This window comes from Schistocerca cancellata, chromosome 1 (genome assembly GCF_023864275.1).
Source record: "Schistocerca cancellata isolate TAMUIC-IGC-003103 chromosome 1, iqSchCanc2.1, whole genome shotgun sequence".
NCBI lineage: Eukaryota > Metazoa > Arthropoda > Insecta > Orthoptera > Acrididae > Schistocerca > Schistocerca cancellata.
The window spans coordinates 902174454-902192177 of record NC_064626.1 but is presented as its reverse complement, the minus strand read 5'-3'; the positions used below and the strand labels follow the sequence as shown (position 1 = coordinate 902192177).

Below are 17724 nucleotides of genomic sequence, written 5' to 3'. Positions count from 1 at the left end.
TCATAAGGGGGCGCACCCGCCTTAGGTGATTGTTCAGACCTCCCAAACACATGACAATGGGACCAATTGGCAATCTGGGAAGGTACCAGATCAGGCAATCACCCCTACTTGGGCCTGGCCTGTACCAGGGGGTTTATGCGAACCCTACCTGTTGACCCAGGGCTGGGAATTACGCGTTATCCAATCACCATTATGCATCAGACGCATGAGCTGGCCATCAGGTGTGCACAGGGAGGAAGAAGGAATAGAGGAACCTCAAATGCCAAAGCAGAAGAACAAGAGGAGAAGGGAAACAAAGAAAGGAAAAGGCAACTAAAAACAGTGGTGAGACATACCCCACAATGGTGAACAGGGTCAAGTATTTTCACTGTGGACAGAGCTGCTGAGCCATAAACTTGACAACCATTATGTAGTCTGGACAAGACATGAGCATGGTAAAGATGGAGAAGACTAGCAAGGTGCGGGGGGCAGGAGGCAGAGAGCATTAGGCTTCTACATGCATGTGGTCTTCAGGTGGTGAATATGGGGTAGCCACATCAGCTTTTTATCAAAAATAAGGCTCTAGAAACGGAATGTGCTACAACATCGAGTAGCTGGACACTAACTAAAGTTCCAGACTGGGGTGTCCAGTGGGTCAATGACCAAAATGCATAACTTATGTTTTGTAGGGAGAAAACTGGAAGCCATGGGAGATGGCCCACACAGAGGCCTATTGGATGGCGCCTTGGAACCTGCATCCAGCAGATACTATCGAGTGGGAGCTGCACCAGATGCAAAAATCGTCAACATACAATGTCAGGGTAACTACAAACCCAACAGAGGTTACAAGCACATTGATGGCTATGAGTAAGAGTATGGCACTTAACGCAGAACCTTGTGGGTTACTGTACTCCTAAATCTGAGGAGTGCTGAGTGAAGTGTCAACTCAAACGTGGACGATCCGATGGGGTAAAAATTCAGAGACAAAAATTGGAAGGGGGGTGCGAAAACCCAGTCATGGAGGGTAAGTGAAATGTGATGATGCCAAGCTGTGTTGTAAGCTTTATGTAGATCAACAAAGACCGTGACAAGGTGCCGGCGGTTGGTAAAAGCCTGTCAGATTGCTGTTTCCAGTCTGAATAAATGGTCAGTTGGGGATTGCTCTTCCAGGAAGCCACTCTGGCACGGGGACAAAATCCCTTGAGATTTGAGCACCCAACATAATCGGAAGCTAACCATCCTCTCAAGCAGTTTACAAAGTACATTCGTCAAGCTAATCGGGCAATAGCTGCTGAGAGATGTTGGGTTCTTCCTGGGGTAACTATACTGCCTCACTATTGGGACAGGAAAGCACCCATGAGACAAATGCGATTCAAGACCCTAAATAGATGTTGCCTCTGGGTAACGTGCAAGTGTTTGATCTCCTGGTTGTGGATGGAATCCAGCACTGGGGCTGTGTCACGAGAAGAGGTAAAAGCCTGCAAGAATTCCCAATTAGTGAAGGGTTCATTATAGGTTCAGTATGGTGGGGGTTGAAACAGAGGGTCTGTTCAACTTGGTGTTTATGCTGGAAAAAGGTACAGGGATGGGAAGAGGATGCTGACGCCATCGCAAAGCAGGTCGCATGGTGTTCTGCAAGGACCAATGGATCAGTGCACAGAGCATCTTGAAGGATAAGATCCTGGACAGTGAACTGTTGCTGTCAGCCCAGAAGGCTACAGAGTTTGGATGAAACCTACGAGGAAGAGGCATACATCTCCGTGGAGGAAACGTAGTGCTCTCAGCAGTCCTTTTTACTTTGTTTAATAAGGTAAGCCTTAGCGCAAAGACACTTAAAAGAAAGGGGGTTGGTCTGTGAAGGATGTCGTTTAAATCGCTGCAGCACCTATCGGCGGTCCTGAACACTGGCTCAAATGTCCTCGATCGACCACAGCACGAGTCGATGATGACAGGGACCCATGGATAAGGGGACAGCGCAATGCCAGCAGCATGATAAATAGTGGCAGACACACCCTGCATAATCGCATCAATGCAATTCAAGAGAGTGGTGTCGAAATGCACCGCCGATGTATGTAAGGGCCAATTGGCATGCATCTGCCTGGCAGTGGCAGGGAATGATAGAATTACCGGAAAGTGGTCACAGTCACAAAGATCATCATGGTGTGACCAGCATAGGGAAGCCACAAGAGCAGGAGAGGAGATCGTAAGATCGATAGCAGTAAAGGTGCCATTAACAGCACTGAAGTGGGTAGGAGAACTGTCATTGAGGAGACACAAATCACAGTCTGTAATAAGTTGATCAACTAGGAGACCCCTACCTGTCGAAGTGGCATTCCCCCACATGGGGTGGGTGCACTGAATTCCCCAAGGAGGAGCAACAAGGGTGGAAGTTGCTGTATTAAGCTAGACAGTTTAACATAAGGAAATGGCCTACCTGGAGGGATGTAGACACTGCGAACAGTGATTGCTGCAGTCATTTGGGCTCTAACCACTATTTCTTCCAGACTGGTATGAAAGGGGATCTTAGGTGCAAACCAAAGTGCAGACCCCTCCAGATGCTATCCCACGGCCAGCCCGGTTCTGATAGAACACCTGGTAACCACAAAACATTGGAGAGTGGTCATCACGGAAGTGCATTTCTTGAAGAGCAAGACAGAACACAGAATAGGAGGAAACAAGACGCTGTACTTCCAGTAGGTGATTATCGTATCCATTGCAATTTCACTAGATTACCATGTGGAGAGTGTCCAGGTTAGACATTAAGAAGCCAACAGGAGGCCTTGTTACTTGGTTAGTGGTTGTCACCAACAAGGATGGGGTGATATCCACAGATAAGATGTCAGAGTCAGGTAGCGAGTGGGGAGATGGCACCTCCAGCAATATGAGAGGGCAGAGGGAAGGGGGGGAGGGTCGGCTTGTCCTGGAACTTAAGTTTTTTCTTCTTCTTCTTCTCCTTCTCCTCTTTCGGAGGTGGAGGAGGGCAGGGTGCAGAGGGGTACAGGCTTCTGGAAGATCCGGAACCAAAAGAGAACAGGTAACCTTGGGGCACAAAGATGGTGTGTCTCGTGGCCGAGCTGTGGTAGTAGGCTTCCGCCCTAAGAGACGGCGGGGAGAGGGGTCCCAGGAGGGGAGCCCTATCACCAGCAGGTGCCAAAGAAGGGGGGCACTTCTTCGGCCGGGGAGGGGGAGCGGCTCCAGGATGGAAACTGCAGGGAAGGGGAGATAGGGACAGGGCTGGGGAAAGGAAGAGGTAGGAGGGCGAAAGGATGTAACGAAGGCAGAAGTTGAAGAAAGTGACACTGGATGAAGTCTCTCATATTTTTGGTTAGCCTCAGTGTAAGACAGGCGACCCAGGGACTTGTACTCTCAGATCTTCTTTCCTCTTTTGTAAGCTGGGCCCTCATGGAGTGGGTGTCCACAGTCACCACAAAGGGGATCCGCCATACAGCAGGAAGACTGAAGCCCAAAATACAAGCACCAAAAGCACCTCATGGGTGGCAGGATGTATGGCTTCATGTCACATCTGCAGCACATAACCTTGAACTTCTCTGGGAGGGTATCCCCCTCGAAAGACAGAATGAAGGTGCCGGTATCGGAGAAGTTGTCTTTCTGACCCCTCTGCACACGTTGAACAAAATGAACACTGTGAAGCTCCAGATTAGCCCAGAGTTTCTCATCAGTTTGCAGGATGAGATCCCTATGAAAAATCACTCCCCGGACCATGTTCAGCGATTGGTGAGGGGTAACAGACACTGGGACATTGCAAAGATGATCACAAGCACAAAGAGCTGCAGACTGGATGGCAAAAGAAGCTTTGATCAACAGGGAACCTGACCGCATCTTACTGAGAGACTCCACTTCATCACACTTTTCCTCGATATTCTCCACAAAAAACAATGGCTTTATGGTGGTGAATGTGTCCCCGTCCATCCTAGTACAGATGAATTAGCGGGGAAAGTGTTTCATCCCAAGACAGCAAGACTGGCCCTCCTTCCACAGTGTAGCCAGGGAAGGGAAGGCTGCCAGGCCACACAAAGTAGCATTCAATGATCCTTCACCATTTGAAGAGACAACCTTTTGAGATTTTTGCAGCTTGATACGCTTCATGCACGAAGCATCCACCCTGATACCACCCACTCCGATCAGGGGCTCTCCCCATGGGCACCAACCAGCCACATCAAGAGCCACGTGGCACCATGGCTGTTGCCGGTAGTTCCGATGCTCCAGGAAGACAAGCAACTACTCCCTGGCATACATGGGGAGTGAGCAGGCCAGGTATCAGTTAAGTGAACCCTATGTCGTCAGGGGGCTCAGCAAGATGGGTACACAATAGCCCCACCACTCGGATGGGCTACACCTAGCAAGGTGGAGAGGAGCTACAGCAGGGAGGGAAGAGGGGAAGGAAGGTAGATTAGATTAGATTAATACTAGTTCCATGGATCATGAATACGATATTTTGTAATGACGTGGAACGAGTCAAATTTTCCAATACATGACATAATTAAGTTAATTTAACAACATAATTAAGTTAATACAACAACTTTTTTATTTTTTTGTTTTTTTTTTAATTTTTTTAAATAATTTTTTTGTTTGTTTGTTTTTTTTTTTCTTAACTTATATCTAAAAATTCCTCTATGGAGTATGAGGAGTTGTCATTCAGAAATTCTTTTAATTTCTTCTTAAATACTTGTTGGTTATCTGTCAGACTTTTGATACTATTTGGTAAGTGACCAAAGACTTTAGTGGCACTATAATTCACCCCTTTCTGAGCCAAAGTTAGATTTAATCTTGAATAGTGAAGATCATCCTTTCTCCTAGTATTGTAGTTATGCACACTGCTATTACTTTTGAATTGGGTTTGGTTGTTAATAACAACTTTCATAAGAGAGTATATATACTGAGAAGCTACTGTGAATATCCCTAGATCCTTAAATAAATGTCTGCAAGATGATCTTGGGTGGACTCCAGCTATTATTCTGATTACACGCTTTTGTGCAATAAATACTTTATTCCTCAGTGATGAATTACCCCAAAATATGATTCCATATGCAAGCAATGAGTGAAAATAGGCGTAGTACGCTAATTTACTAAGATGTTTATCACCAAAATTTGCAATGACCCTTATTGCGTAAGTATCTGAACTCAAACGTTTCAGCAGATCATCAATGTGTTTCTTCCAATTTAATCTTTCATCAATGGACACACCTAAAAATTTTGAATATTCTACCTTAGCTATCTGCTTCTGATTAAGGTCTATATTTATTAATGGTGTCATACCATTTTCTGTCCGGAACTGTATGTACTGCGTCTTATCAAAATTCAGTGAGAGTCCGTTTACAAGGAACCACTTAGTAATTTTCTGAAAGACATTATGGACAATTTCATCAGTTAATTCTTGTGTTTCAGGTGTGATTACTATACTTGAATCATCATCAAAGAGAATTAACTTTGCCTCTTCATGAATATAGAGTGGCAAGTCATTAATATATATTAAGAACAACAAAGGACCCAAGACTAACCCTTGTGAACCCCATTCTTGATAGTTCCCCAGTTTGAGGAATGTGCTGATCTTTGCACATTATGAGAACTGCTTATTTCAACTTTCTGCACTCTTCCAGTTAGGTACGAATTAAACCATTTGTGCACTGTCCCACTCATGCCACAATACTTGAGCTTGTCTAGCAGAATTTCATGATTTACGCAATCAAAAGCCTTTGAGAGATCACAAAAAATCCCAATGGGTGGTGTTCGGTTATTCAGATCATTCAAAATTTGATTGGTGAAAGCATATACGGCATTTTCTGTTGAAAAACCTTTCTGGAAACCAAATTGACATTTTGTTAGTACTTCATTTTTACAGGCATGTGAAGCTACTCTTGAATACATTACTTTCTCAAAAATTTTGGATAAAGCTGTTAGAAGGGAGATTGGATGGGGGGGGGGGGGGGGGGAGAAGAATCCACACTATAGATGTTAGGGAGGGAGATCTTCCCTGTATGGTTCACACTAAAATCAGAAAATTTAGAAGTGGAGGTCAAACTCAAGAGGGGACCTAAATTCCAAAAAGGATGATTGTGTCATTTGCTTGGGATTAAGACGCTCATATTTTTTCTGGGCTCTTGATATGCCAACTTGTCCAGGGTCTTATACTTCGGGATTTACTTCTCATGCGTAAAAATGGAGTAATCTGCTGAGCTGGGAGAGTGGAGCTCGCTGCAGTTTACAGAGATAGGGGAGGGGCTCAAGCAATGTTCGTGTGCAGCGGATGTCCACAATCCCTCCAGACAGGGGTTGTGGTGCAACAAGATGACATCTGCCCCAACTTCATACACCTGAGGCATCTCATAGTAGGAGGGACACACAGTTTCACGTCATACCGGTAGACCATCACCTTGATCTTCTCAAGCAATGTATCACCCTCAAAAGCTAAGATGAAGGCCCCGGTAGCAACTCTTCCCTTGGTCACCCATGGACACAACAGATGCAGGCACACCCCCTTGCTCTAAGTTGGCCTGAATCTCATTGTCAGATTGCAAAAGAAGATCACAGTGAAAGATGACACGTTGGACCATATTGAGGCTCTTGTGGGGAGTGACAGTCACGGGAATGTCACCCAACTTTTCATGACAGAACAGCACCTGTGACTAGACAGGAGATGGTGTTTCAATCAGGAGGGAAGCATTCTTCATCTTAGAGATGGCTGCAACTTCCCGTATTTGTCTTCAGTGAGTACAACAAAAGATAAAGGCTTTGTGACCAAAACGTCAGTCTTGGTACAGACTAGGTACTGGGGGGAGGATTGTGTTCCTTGTTGCCTAGTCCTGCAGATCTCCCATACCTTCCATGGCGTGGCCAGGAAGAGAACATGTTGGGATCGTACTTTGTTGAATTATATGAGGCTTTTCCATTCAAAGAGACTGCTACAGCCATGTGATCAGCAACAGAGAAAGTTTAAATCACTTCATGTGTGAACTAACAGCCATGGTGCCACCCACTCGAAATGGGGCTCTCCCCACGGTCACCATCCAGCCATAGTAACAACAATGAGCTTGTATTCCATGGCATACATGGGGAGAGTGCAGCACAAGCACCAACAGTGTGATCCCTGCGTGGTTATGAGATTACCACTTTGCAGATACCTGACGATCCCTGCCCCCAACACAATGGCTACCATGCTGGGTTTTGGTTGTACTATGTCAATAGGAAGGAAGCGTGACAGGATGGAAAGGCATAGAGGCAGAGCATACATCACAGCTGTCAACCTTCTCTGCATGACACACACTTCTGTAAAATTTGGAAAAGATGGCAGATCAGACACAATAATGGCGACCATATAATCATTAATAGTGCTGGGAGTGAAACTGGAAATCACAACCAAAATCATGAACCAAGTCCAGGCAGGGTTTGTACCAAAAGGACCATTCGATGGGAAGTCAGAGGAGGTAAGAGCCAGTCGAAGTGTAGGTTTGCAGCACAGAAAGAGGAAGTTATGCTGCAGAGGCTGCGGCTCCGTGGCAGCCAAGCATACACACATCAAAGAGTGGTGAGCCCCAGGGAGAAATCCTCTCTGTGTCGACTGCTGAAGTTGTGGACAATACAGAACGTGTCAAACGTATATTGGATTTTATACGAGAAAATCAACACCTTATATAGACTACATGTAAAGGGAAGAAATGGACAGTATTTTTATATCTCTTTGTAACTTTTGGAAAGGTACACTTTCTTTGGCAACACTCATGTTCCTAATTATTTTCTTTGTAGGAGTCTTGTGACAGTTGCTGAATTTTCTCAGAATATTACATCATAAAGAATAACCAACTTAAAATATCAGTGACAGTCTTACCTTCAGGAGACGAAATTCCAGTACTATCAATAGACACATATGAAAATATAATGTAGGGCCTACTATCCTAGTTTTCACCATTATATTAAATATTCAATGCTGATATTCAGTAGATACGTGCAAACATAATTTCAATGCCACCAGTCAATTTGCCCATCTTACAGATTGCTGCATTTTCTTAAGTTCCACATTATTGGAACAGCAGACGTCATAAAAGTGAAAGTCCAGGTATTTGCATGTAATGCAGTTACAGTTAAGCTTTCCCATTACCAAAAGGCTGGTATGAAATTCACCAGAGATGGAAAATATTCAGCCTTGAGCAACATATCAAAATATTTGGTGCTGACCTTCATTCACAAGAGAATGCAGAGTGATTGCAGCATTTTTGGTTCAGAAATTGTAAAGACAGAAACTGTGTGTTTAACCTGGTGTACTGTTATATCACGTAAGATATGAAGTATACTCGGTTGACAATACCTATTTTACTGTTGTGGTTCTTGGCTTTCGTTCGATGGTGTTGGTTTGTTTTTGAGAAATAATAGTGTGCAATTCCAGACTAGGGTTTCCTGATAACAGCTGACATCATCATGTAAAGATAAACAATCTTTGAAAAGTGGTAGTTTCAGTGACTCCATCCAACAGATCACTCAGCAGTCTGGACACTATTTATTACCTCAAGAAAATATGAAACAGCACATTATGTAGGGTCTCATTAAGAACTCCATAAACAAAGTCTTGCCTAGCAATGACCGTAGTTCAATACATATGTTACCAGCACTATAGCGTCGTCATCAAAAGAAGCATAAAAGAAGAGTTGAAGTGAATATCTGGAGGCCACACTTCAATAGTTCCCCAACATTAGACAATTTATTTTCTTTCACACTTATCGAAAATGTTCAATACAGACGAAAGTGGCAAGACATTTCGAAAAGGTGTGAGCTGAATTTGGTAAAATCTATACAGAAACTACCATGGTCTTCCATATAAATCTCTGCTAGGTTCAGTTCACAGGAGAATATCTCTCAAGACTGAGATAGACGGTGTGACAAACCTTTCTGGAAATAGATCTACAGTTTCTACGTACCTAATTCTCAGAAGACTTAGCTCATACGCAGACACCTACTTAATAAATAACATTGCTCAACTACAATTTTCTTACCTCTCTGCCATAGCGTCCAGATTACAGATTTCTCATGTACAATTAGCTCAATACGGTGACATTTCTTGTTTCTTAATAAAAACACTCAAATATTCTTTCTTCCACCAAAGTCGTCACCTGCTGACAGACATGTTGATCTATCATCTGCTGGTCATTACGAAATGAAATCAATTTACACCTGACACTTAACAACGCTTCGAAAGTGTTTTTGTTTATGTTTCAGTCTCATGTACTAACCAAACACGTCATACATTTGCATTGCAGTTTCTTTCTGCCCATTGCTTTCAAACCTTTGACAATTTGCGTCAAAGATACAGAGTGACAGAAACTTCTCAATTTTCATATCCCGTCAGAATGACCTCAGGCGCTGAGAAATACAATACCGAGCATCCATCGAATACATTTGGATTTAATTTTATATTATTATAGCTGCATAGTAGTGGGATTATATTCCAGTATGCAGATGCAAGAAAGTTTAAAGTTTCGTCAGTCAAATTGTATTGTAGTTAGACTGGAGCAACTTGAAAAATTTATCTGCATCCTGTTGGAGAAAATATTACATAAATCTTTTGCAGTATAAGAAATTTTTATATTGCTTACGCGCTCTTAAATTTATCTCGGATACAAATCAACACCGAAATCAGAGACAATCACTGTAATACAAGCTTCAAAGATTAACCATTTGTTGAGTCGGGGAGGGAACGATAACTGTGTGAAGTTGTCAGAATGTTGGGTTAATTTGTTTTAAGGTAGCATGATGTAGTTCAGTAATGATGTACTAATGAATGCAAAGCTCGTTAATATATATTAACAATTATTGTATTTTTAATAATAATAAATAAGCACAGACAAGGGAAGTATGCACATAGGTGCCTTCAAAATTTTGATCTGTAAAATAATAAAAGCTGTAACACCAAGTCTCTGTTTACGTGATGGTAAGTTTCTTTTAATCTTTATGTTTTTGATAAGTGTTTATTACTTGTCGTGTCAATGAAAACAATATACAGCTGATGGTGCGATAACTTATTTACAATCCAGCCAAAGGACGCTTCTTTATTTCGCTGTGTTTTAAGTCATATGTTTTTAAATTTCGAAGGTTTTTGTTACTCAGACGCTGTCTTGAAACCTTTCGCGACTTGTCTACTGCAATCTCTGTGTACCTAGTGTAATGGTCTTCCTGTATTGTCGCCCGAAGCAAATCTTTGTACGTTTTCGACAATCTCACTCATTTAACCTTCTGTGGCCATGTCTGAATGTATTACTTTGTCATTTTATGTCAGTAAAAAGCATTTTAATTTTACTTGTTAACTTGCAGCTTAACCCTATCAGAGATGGTCAGCTTTTATTTTCGCTGACAAAAGTTTGTCAGCAGCATAAAACTGCAAAAATAAAAGTGCGTCAGTATATACTGGTAACAGTAACTAGAGTACCAGTTAAGGTGTCATAAGAAACATTTAGCCTTTCTTGGACACGTATCAAGAATGATAGAAAAATCCCCTTTCTATAACAGTTGTAGATTAAGCAATGTCAAAAATGAGTGGTTTGCAGAGGAGATGGCAGTGTCATGATAACCTGTAACGCTGCAGGTCTTTGTGCTAAGTGGGAGTAATTAACATGGAATAAGTAAGGATGTAATGCCTCATTGGTATGACACCTCAAAATCATTCTCATAATATTTACACCAAAGTCAGAGCGTTTTTTTAAATTAATTAATTAATCCATGTAACAATTTACATTGTGTGGATTTTGTCAGCAAAATCATATACAATCCAATATACCTACAATTTATACACATAAAATTAGTATTTACACACATTTTTTAGGTATCTTACATTAGTTTTATATCCTTATGTAATTTACTTATAGTACTGTACAATTCTGGATTTCATATTATAATTACTTCCTCATGTATTACAATGCAGGCTACTTTAATTACACTACCTGTTTTAATTCAGATAGTCCATTACTGCGTAATAACTTTTATTTAATAAAAAAAAAATTTAGTTTTGTTTTGAACTGCCCAATTGTGTCAATATCTTTTATATTTTGGGGTAATTTATTATATAATTTAACGGCATTGTACAACAAGCTGTTCTGAGTTTTAACTTTATTTTTCCTCTCTAGATGCAGATTATATTGGTTCCTAGTTTCATAGCTGTGTGCTAAAGAATTTTTCATAGAAGTCAATATTTTTTTTTTTTTTTTTTTTTTTTTTTTACATACATAATACTTTGAAAAATGTATTCACAGGGGACAGGTAGGATTTCCAGCTTTTGGAAATGTTCAAGGCAGTGAGCCCTACTGCCACTCTTGGTTATTATACGAATAGCTCTTTTCTGTAATTTGAAAACTATTTGAATATTTTTACTGTTGACTCCCCAAAATATTATTCCATAGTTAATAACAGAGTGGATATAACAAAAATATACAGGTGTGCATCAGTGTGTATATTAATGGCTGAAATAATGTGCAGCCAACACAAAGTGTTTGAACAAGTTTTAATTATTTGTTTATTGACCAGATTAAATTTAACTTGCGGCGGCATAATGTGCTGAGGTTGGCAACAACTGTTGAATGCCTGAAATTGTGTGACATTGGTGTTAATCTCTTGATATTAATGCAGAAGTTTTGTTATGGAATGTTCACTTTATGAGGATAAATAATTTACTGAGAGGAAAGGGTACACACAAGCGCCTGTCAACCATAGAGCAGGAACAGCATTAATTATTTACTTCATGGTCAACACAAAAGACTATTGCCAACATCAGTACATTACACTATCACTGCTGTAAGTAAAACTTTAACCATTAGCTGTTTAACATAGATTTAATAATATAAGACATGCCAGATACATACAAAATATATTTACGCATGTATGCAAATGTGTGAAATAGAACCAGGCAAGAGTGGAAGTCAGAAGTTGTCTGTGCCGTTTTCAATGAGGTCATACCAGCTATCACCTTAATAACATGGGGAAACAAAGACAAATCCAAGTTACAGTGGACAGAACAGGGCTAAAACCCAAGTCTTGCTGAATGTGAGTCCAGTTCTATAACACTGCCCCTCTCACTTGGTATATACTTTATAAACAAACAAAAATAAGTGATTCAGTAACATAGTCTACAATTAGCTCATTCTATAAACAAAAACTGTAAACTATAGCACTACTGTAATTATGAAAACTTCTGTCTGTACACTTCAGAAAAATGGTGCACGAGTTCTACCAACACTGCTTCATCCATAACACTGCAGAATTTTTTGTTATATCTGATTCTACTATTGTCACTCACATGTTTATGGCATATTCTTTATTGTTGTGTAGGGAGGGCTCATAGTTCCATATATTGTAGCTGTGATGATGCTTTTTAGATCTAATCACCCTACCCATTTTTTTATGTAAATGAAGGATACTGAAAGTGCAAATTTTTGAATAGGGCCCTTGTAGAGCTATATGACATAGTAATATAATATCTGTTGGAGTGAACTAACTAGAATCAGCAGTAGTGTACACCAAAACTTCTGCAAGACTTTAAACAGCAGCAGGCTATGTGTTTATCAGTTCAAGATTTCTTTATGAAAATAGTACCCCCATACTTTACCCCACCCCTGCTCTGCCACCCAGAATCATGGTTGTGGTGCAGTGAGATCTATAGCATAACTCAAGGTATAGGTATTGATGGATGGTGGCATCATCTGTTAACAATTGAAGTTCACATGCTGTACTCATGTATTTTGTGTTTTTCAAGTCTTCTTAATTTTTATGTATTTCTTTTTTTGTTTTCGTGGCAGTTACAAAAGATGCAGGAGAACTTAGTGTTTTTCATATTAGCATTCCCCACAAAGTTTGTTTACATTAGTGTTTATTTACGAATTAGTAGGCTACAGGTTACGAAACTACTGTTGTCTTGTGCCAACTTATTCTCTGCTTTTGTGTTAAGTTTGTCTATCAAACCATGTGTGACAAATGTGGTGGTTGCCATAGAAATTTGAAAGAGGGGGTGCTCTGTGTAGACTGTAAGTTATGGTTTCATTGGGGAGAATATAGCGGCAAGGAAACGAGGCTAGAAAATGAGGCTCTTCCTTGGCAGTGTAGGTTATGTAGAAAGGACAGAAAAATCACTGAACTGGAGGTAAAAATTTGTGCCCTTAAGGCTGAATTCGAAAACGCGCACTTGGAGTTATGTAGGTTAAGGGAGGAAAAAGAGACTGGGAACAGGGGGAAAGGTAGCAAGCAAAGAGCGAAATAGGGAAACACTTGAAAAAACACCATAAATTCAATTATTAAATCAGTTTGGCTTGCTTTCTGAAGTGGAGGACGGGCCTCATTCAGATGTAGTTGAAAGTAGGTAGAAGCAGAATATTAGCTTAAAGAAAAAAACACAGGTCGGGATCAAACCAGAATAGGAAAAGAAAAATTCTGCTTATTATTTATTAATTATAGTTGGGGGAGCAGGAAATGGCCTGGTTATGAATCCAAGATACAGTATTAGGAGTGACCTGGATAAAATAGGAGCAGAAACTGAGCACACAGATGTGGGGTTTGTGGAGGTCTTTCAGCGCCATGATCAGCACTGGGTAAACACTGCTGTAAGGCGTGTTAACACTGAGCTGAACAGGATGTTCCAGACACTGGCAAAATCTCGCATAAGTGTTGTTCCAGTAAATGCTATTGGTAGGTGGGGATACACTACACATGGCCTGCACTTGAATAGGATGGTGAAAAATAAGTTAGCTTCTCTATTAGCAGAAACTGTAAGGGGATCCACAGTCACACAAAGGGTGATCCATGTGGTTAATGGGTCCAGGCAGCAGGTCTTTTTTTTTTAGGTTAAAGCCAAAGTCCAGACAGATGACAATCAAGATAAATAGAATAAAAGAAACTTCATGTACAGTAAATAGGGGTAAAGCTAAGGGCAGTATCAACTTACTTCATCAAAATATCAGAGGAATAAAAAATAAATTAGATGAGCTATTAGTGTGTTTAGATGATCTCAAAAATAAGAATGAAATTGATATACTCTGTCTGAACACCATGTAACTGTGGGCATGGATTGTGTCAGTATAAGTGTGTATAATTTAGCATATTACACTTGTAGATCTAGACTGGATAAAGGAGGAGTTGCCATTTTCATAAACCAAGGATATAAATGCAAAAATGTAGTAGTAAGCAAATTTTGTGTTGATCAGCATTTTGAGGTTTGTGCATGTGAACTTCAGCTAGATAATGTAATATTGATATTAGCAACAGTGTACAGGTCCCCATTAGGAGACTGGGAGCTGTTCATAAAGAAGTTTGACTCCCTATTATGCTGTCTGTCAGACAAAAAGAAGTAGTTAGTAATCTGTGGTGATTTCAGTGTAAACTTACTAAGTAATTCTGATAGAAAAAATGAACTAGAAGTGTTATTAACAACATATAACTTAGAATCAGTGATCAATTTCCCTACACATATAGCTCAAGACAGTAGTACGCTAATAGATAATATATTCGTACAGAAAGAGGTTATAAAACGAACTCATGCATTCCCTGTGGTAAATGGATTGTCAGACCATGATGCACAACTGATTAACTTACAAAACCTAACAGGGTGTACAGTTCCTAAACCATTAAGTAAAAGTGTAAGGTCGCTCAACGCAGTATCTATAGAGCATTTCAAAGAGAGCTTAAGAAATGTTAGTTGGGGAGATGTATATAATGGGCCAAATGATAAATGTAACATATTTCTTGATAAATTTATAGCACTTTTTGAACATTGTTTCCCAAAGAAAATTACTAAGTGTAACACCACACACATTTCAAAGAAACCATGGATTACTACAGGCATTAAAGTGTCTTCAAAAAGAAAAAGAAAGCTTTATGAGACAGCAAGAACTAGTAAAGATCCAGGAGTAGTTTTGCACCATAAAAATTATTGTAACGTACTGAGAAAAGTTGTAACAAAATCAAGAAATATGTATGTTAGAGAAGAAATTAACAACTCTGGCAATAAAATAAAATCAGTATGGAATGTTGTTAGAAGGGAGACAGAAAAAGTAACTACTGGGGTAGGTAGTATTACTATTAAGGAGAACGAGACGATCCTAACCAACAGTACACAAGTAGCTAATGTATTTAAGAACCATTTCTTAAGTGTAGGAGAAAAAATTGGTGAGAACAGTTCAAAAGAAAAAGCCAGGCAGTACATGGAAAAGTCTGTTTTGAAAAAAATTAATCAGATAAAGTTTCACCTAACAATCTCTTGTGAAATAAGTAAAATTATTAAATCTTTGAAAAATAAATGTTCTGTTGGAGTAGATGACATCTCTAATAAAATATTAAAACAATGTGGAGCAATTACAGCTGAGGTTTTGAGTCACATATGTAATGCATCACTGACTCAAGTTATTTTCCCAGACAGGTTAAAATATTCCATTGTTAGGCCGCTCTACAAAAAGGGTGACAACACAGATGTCAATAATTATTGGCCAGTATCCTTGCTTACAGCATTTTAAAAAATCTTCGAGAAAGTAATGTACTCAAGAGTGATTAGCCATGGCAACAGTAATGGGATACTTAGTAAAGAACAGTTCGGATTTCAAAATTGCTGTTCCACTGAGACAGCAATATAAAATTTCACTGTCCACATAATAGAGTCTTTAAACAGTAAAATGTCACCAATAGGAATTTTCTGTGACTTGTCCAAAGCATTTGATTGTGTGAACCATGACATTATGTTACAGAAATTACAGTTCTATGGTATAAATGGAGTAGCATATGAGTGGTTTAAGTCGTACCTACAGAACAGGAAGCACAAAGTTTCCTTATATGGGTCAAGTGATTTAAAGAAATTTGCCATTTCATGTAACTGGAGTGAAATTACATTACATGTTCCACAGGGTTCAATCATGGGTCCCCTTCTGTTCTTCATATATGTGAACGACCTCCCTTCCTATCTGAAACAGGAAGCTGAACTGACACTGTTTGCTGATGATACAAGCATCATTATTAATCCGGTAAAAGAAACTCCAATTGAAAATGATACAAATAAGGTCTTTGGGAAAGTCATTAATTGGTTTTCTGCAAATGGGCTTGCTCTAAACTTCGAAAAAACACACTACATCCAATTTTCTGTTGCAAAAAGTACAGTTTCTTTCATAAATATAACACATCAACAGAAGTTAGTAGACAGGGTAGAGCAGATTAAGTTTTTGGTTGTACACATAGATGAGAATCTTGATTGGAAAATTCATATTTTGGATTTTCTAAAGCGGCTAGGTTCAGCAACTTTCGCATTCAGAATAATTGCCAATTTTGAGGATATAGAAATTAGTAAGCTAACATACTTTGCATACTTTTAAAATTCACATACTTTCATACTTTCACTCTCTGATTTCATACGGAATAATATTTTGGGGTAACTCAACATTTAGACAAAAAGTATTCACTGCTCAGAAGTAAGTGGTTAGAATAATGTGTAGGGTTCATAGTCGTACATCTTGTAGTCATCTTTTTAAAAGATTGGGAATTTTTACAACAGCCTCACAGTATATTTACTCACTAATGAAATTTGTTCTCAACAACGTGGACTAGTTTAAAAACAACAGTGACATTCATGGTTATAATACCAGAAAAAAGAAATACTTACACTATCCTTTACTCAACCTATCTTTGGCACAAAAAGGGTAAAATATGCTGCTATAAAAATTTTCGACAAATTACCAGATGAAATAAAATGTCTGACAGACAGCAGTAATAGCTTCAAAAGTAACTTGAAACCATATCTCCTTGAGAACTCCTTCTATACCATAAATGAATTCTTGAATAGGAATAAATAAATCTATAAATATAGTATATGCATTTTGTGCCATTTAAGGGTCAGAAAAAAATTAATGGATTAACTGAAGCATTCAGTGTTGCATCACCAACTCACAACCATGACATAATGTAGACCTCAAGTTACATTACAGTTTGGTCTGTCACCACAAACTACATTCCAAAAAATAATCTAGACACAAAATAAATATTCTCAGTCTTATATTCCCTTTCAGTGTGTGCTCATATGATGCCACACACCACATTATCATTACAGTATGTTGTGGGACATAGCTTACATCCAGTACTGGTAAGTTCAGTTCACTCAAATTAATTTGGTTTCACAGTAACTTAACGAAGATAATGGCCTACACTGTGCATAAATAGATTTCCTGGATAATGTTTTTTGAAGATTGGTTAACCAGTGAAATAGTCAGTTCTGTTGATTAGAAAAATATGTTTCCTTATGTTGTACCGATATTTAGATAGGAAACAAGAAGATTAGGAATAAACAAGAGAGAGGATATGTGCTGCGTTCTGAATATGGGTTTCCTGTTTATTTACTTTATTGAGCAAATTAATGTTCTTTTGATATGTTTGTGCTTAATGTCACCTATTCTCAGTTCTCGGCAGCATATAACAATTAAATTTGTTAAGAGCGGCCATTATTAATATAGCTTTAGTCATTTATAAATTCTACAAGCATTATACAGACACTATAATCAAGCTTAATCAAGTAACTTTATACACTTGAAAATTTACAAATATTTTCTTTAAAATTAGTAATTGGTTCTCTACAGATGTTCTGTTACTGACAGTGAATTTAAGTAAAATGAAATACTTACAATTCAGTATTGCGTGAGATATGATCACACCATTAGAAATAACGTGTAAGGGTAAATCAATAAATGAAATATAATATTCAAAATTCTTAGGTTTTGGCGTCTGCTG

At 39.2% G+C, this 17724-nt stretch overlaps 2 protein-coding genes across 4 annotated transcripts in view; one reads left to right on the top strand and one right to left on the bottom strand.

Annotated features, from left to right (window-relative positions):
- The window catches only part of LOC126190925 (synergin gamma-like), a 174148-nt gene extending 164881 nt beyond the window's left edge, over nucleotides 1–9267 (bottom strand). For both annotated transcript variants that reach the window (XM_049931565.1, XM_049931574.1), the window contains exon 1: nucleotides 8982–9267. In XM_049931565.1, coding sequence (XP_049787522.1) covers nucleotides 8982–8992 — 11 coding nt within the window. In that variant the 5' untranslated portion in view covers nucleotides 8993–9267. The remainder of the gene's footprint in view (nucleotides 1–8981) is intronic.
- Nucleotides 9268–9659: 392 nt separating this feature from the next.
- LOC126190902 (exportin-6-B) overlaps nucleotides 9660–17724 on the top strand; it is a 348598-nt gene continuing 340533 nt past the window's right edge. For both annotated transcript variants that reach the window (XM_049931537.1, XM_049931530.1), the window contains exon 1: nucleotides 9660–9916. In XM_049931537.1, coding sequence (XP_049787494.1) covers nucleotides 9914–9916 — 3 coding nt within the window. In that variant the 5' untranslated portion in view covers nucleotides 9660–9913. The remainder of the gene's footprint in view (nucleotides 9917–17724) is intronic.